This window comes from Nematolebias whitei, chromosome 14 (genome assembly GCF_014905685.2).
Source record: "Nematolebias whitei isolate Nwh7 chromosome 14, NemWhi1, whole genome shotgun sequence".
NCBI lineage: Eukaryota > Metazoa > Chordata > Actinopteri > Cyprinodontiformes > Rivulidae > Nematolebias > Nematolebias whitei.
Window position 1 is genome coordinate 39,754,927 of NC_056511.1, and position 2,151 is coordinate 39,757,077.

General features: G+C 42.0%; 1 protein-coding gene across 1 annotated transcript in view; it reads left to right on the forward strand.

The window, feature by feature from the left end:
- The first annotated feature begins 456 nt into the window (after positions 1-456).
- The window catches only part of lrch2 (leucine-rich repeats and calponin homology (CH) domain containing 2), a 29,278-nt gene continuing 27,583 nt past the window's right edge, over positions 457-2,151 (forward strand). The window contains exons 1-4 of the mRNA XM_037687696.1: positions 457-528; positions 1,361-1,527; positions 1,746-1,872; positions 1,951-2,056. Coding sequence (XP_037543624.1) covers positions 457-528; positions 1,361-1,527; positions 1,746-1,872; positions 1,951-2,056 — 472 coding nt within the window. The remainder of the gene's footprint in view (positions 529-1,360; positions 1,528-1,745; positions 1,873-1,950; positions 2,057-2,151) is intronic.

Below are 2,151 nucleotides of genomic sequence, written 5' to 3' on the forward strand. Positions count from 1 at the left end.
TGACAAGACTTTACTTACCAGCATGACCAAACATCTTTACGCTCTCATACCCACCTCTGAGCTTATCCACCTGCAGATAAATAAATGCTCCCTACTGGTGAAAAAATGCAAAACATTATAGGAGCCAATCACAAATGTAAACCAGCTGTGCTGTGAAATAAGAGCTGTTCTTCTTTATCTTTTAAGTCACTGTTTTTTCAGGACTGAGAGCTTCAGACTGACATCAAAAACACTCATCACTGCAATTACTTTGTCATGCTTGTGGAGGTTTCCAGAACCCAAGATGGAGACGGACTCAAAGATACGATGAAGAAGAACAAACCTAATTTAATAATCAAAAGAACACGCTGACGTGGCAGCAAAAACGCTAACAGAGTTGTTCACAGGAGGACACACATATAGGAGCAAACATGAGTGGTTTAGGGAAATGCAAAGCACTGACAGGGAACTAACACAATGACACAGAGTTTAAATAAACTAATGAAGGAGAACGACAAACACTTGGAGGAGAGAGACGACAAGAATCGGGTGGGAGTGGTAGTGGCAGGTGCAGAACTACATAAGGGGAAAACTCAAAAGACTGAAAATGCAAAACACTAAAGAGCACCAACCAGCATAATGAAAATAACACAAAACACAGAGACCCCACATACAATATTTTTCAACTATAAAAAAATCATATAGCACTACAAATCTACCGTATTTTTTGCCGTATAAGTTGCACCTTGTTACATAAATTTGCAAGTCCTGTGACTTATACACTGAAGCGACTAATACTGTATACGTTTCCCCCAAACAAACAAACAAATAATTGTTTTTAAGTGTTAATCTTGTTAAATTCTTGTTAAAGTCCTCCCATGCACACTCCTGCAGCCGCCATTTGGCAGCCAATCGATTTTTGGTACAACACCGGCCCATGTTTCCAGGTGGTCAGCGGTGAAGCAAAATAGATGCGACTTATACAGTGAAATGTCGTATTTATTGTTTTTTTCCCACTTTATTAGACATATTTGGACTGATGCGACTTAAATGGTGGTGCGACGTGTACGGCAGCAAGTACGGTATCTATTTTCTGTAGAAGAAGCCAAAAAGCTCTAACATTTGCAAGTTTTAAGCAAAAGGAAAAGAAATGTGGGAAAAGTTCTCATTTTTCTCAGTCGTTCATACAACCCCCCCTCCCAGGTTATGGTTAACGGTTGAGATGTTGCCAGCAGCTCTCAGACGTTCAGAGCTTTGATACTCCTGTGTAATTTTAGACCACCGTTCGATGGAAGAGACATGTTACCCACAGCTCTGATTGTATTGATCACGGTCTGAATCTGTCACGGTGTGTCAGTTATTACCAGACACGCTTCAGTAGTTTCTGTTTCGGATCCTTGCAGATCTATCTAAGAATCACCTGACAGAAATCCCCCCTGAAGTGTGTCTGTTCGCCCCCCTGGAGTCTCTCAACCTCTACCACAACTGCATCAAGTGCATCCCAGAAGCCATCATCAATCTGCAGATGCTCACCTACCTTGACATCAGGTGAGGTTTCTTTTTTTTTTTTTTTTTTAATGTTCAGTCCAAGTAAACGTTCTTGCGTTTTCAACTTTGTGTCTCTGTGGAAGTTCTTGTTCCACTTTTTGCTGCACAAACAAGCTTTCATGAAAGTGAGGCGTTTCCTCTTTTGCTGAAACTCAATTCCCAATGACTTCTGTGTGCTGTTTTGAAATGTAGGTCACTGTTTTATCTTTCCCCTACAGCCGAAATCTTTTGACGGTTTTGCCAAAATACCTGTTCAGCCTCCCCCTCAAAGTCCTGCTTGTGAGCAACAACAAGCTCGCCTCCATTCCCGATGAGATTGGAAAGGCCAAAGAGTTGATGGAGCTGGTGAGCAGCGTGGCCTTCTGTGTGCTGCATGTTCACAGCAGGAGTAATCTCATCTTCTACTCTTTCCTCCACTGCCAGGATGTGAGCTGCAACGAGATCCAGGTCCTGCCGGCTCAGGTGGGGAGGCTTCAAGCCTTACGGGAACTGAACATCAGAAAGAACTGTCTTCACATGTTGCCTGAGGGTCAGTCCAGTTGTTGTAATATATTCTCTCTTGTTTTTTTATTTTTTTCATTTTAGAATGTACTTTAACAGTTTCCCCATCAGGAGTTTCAGCTG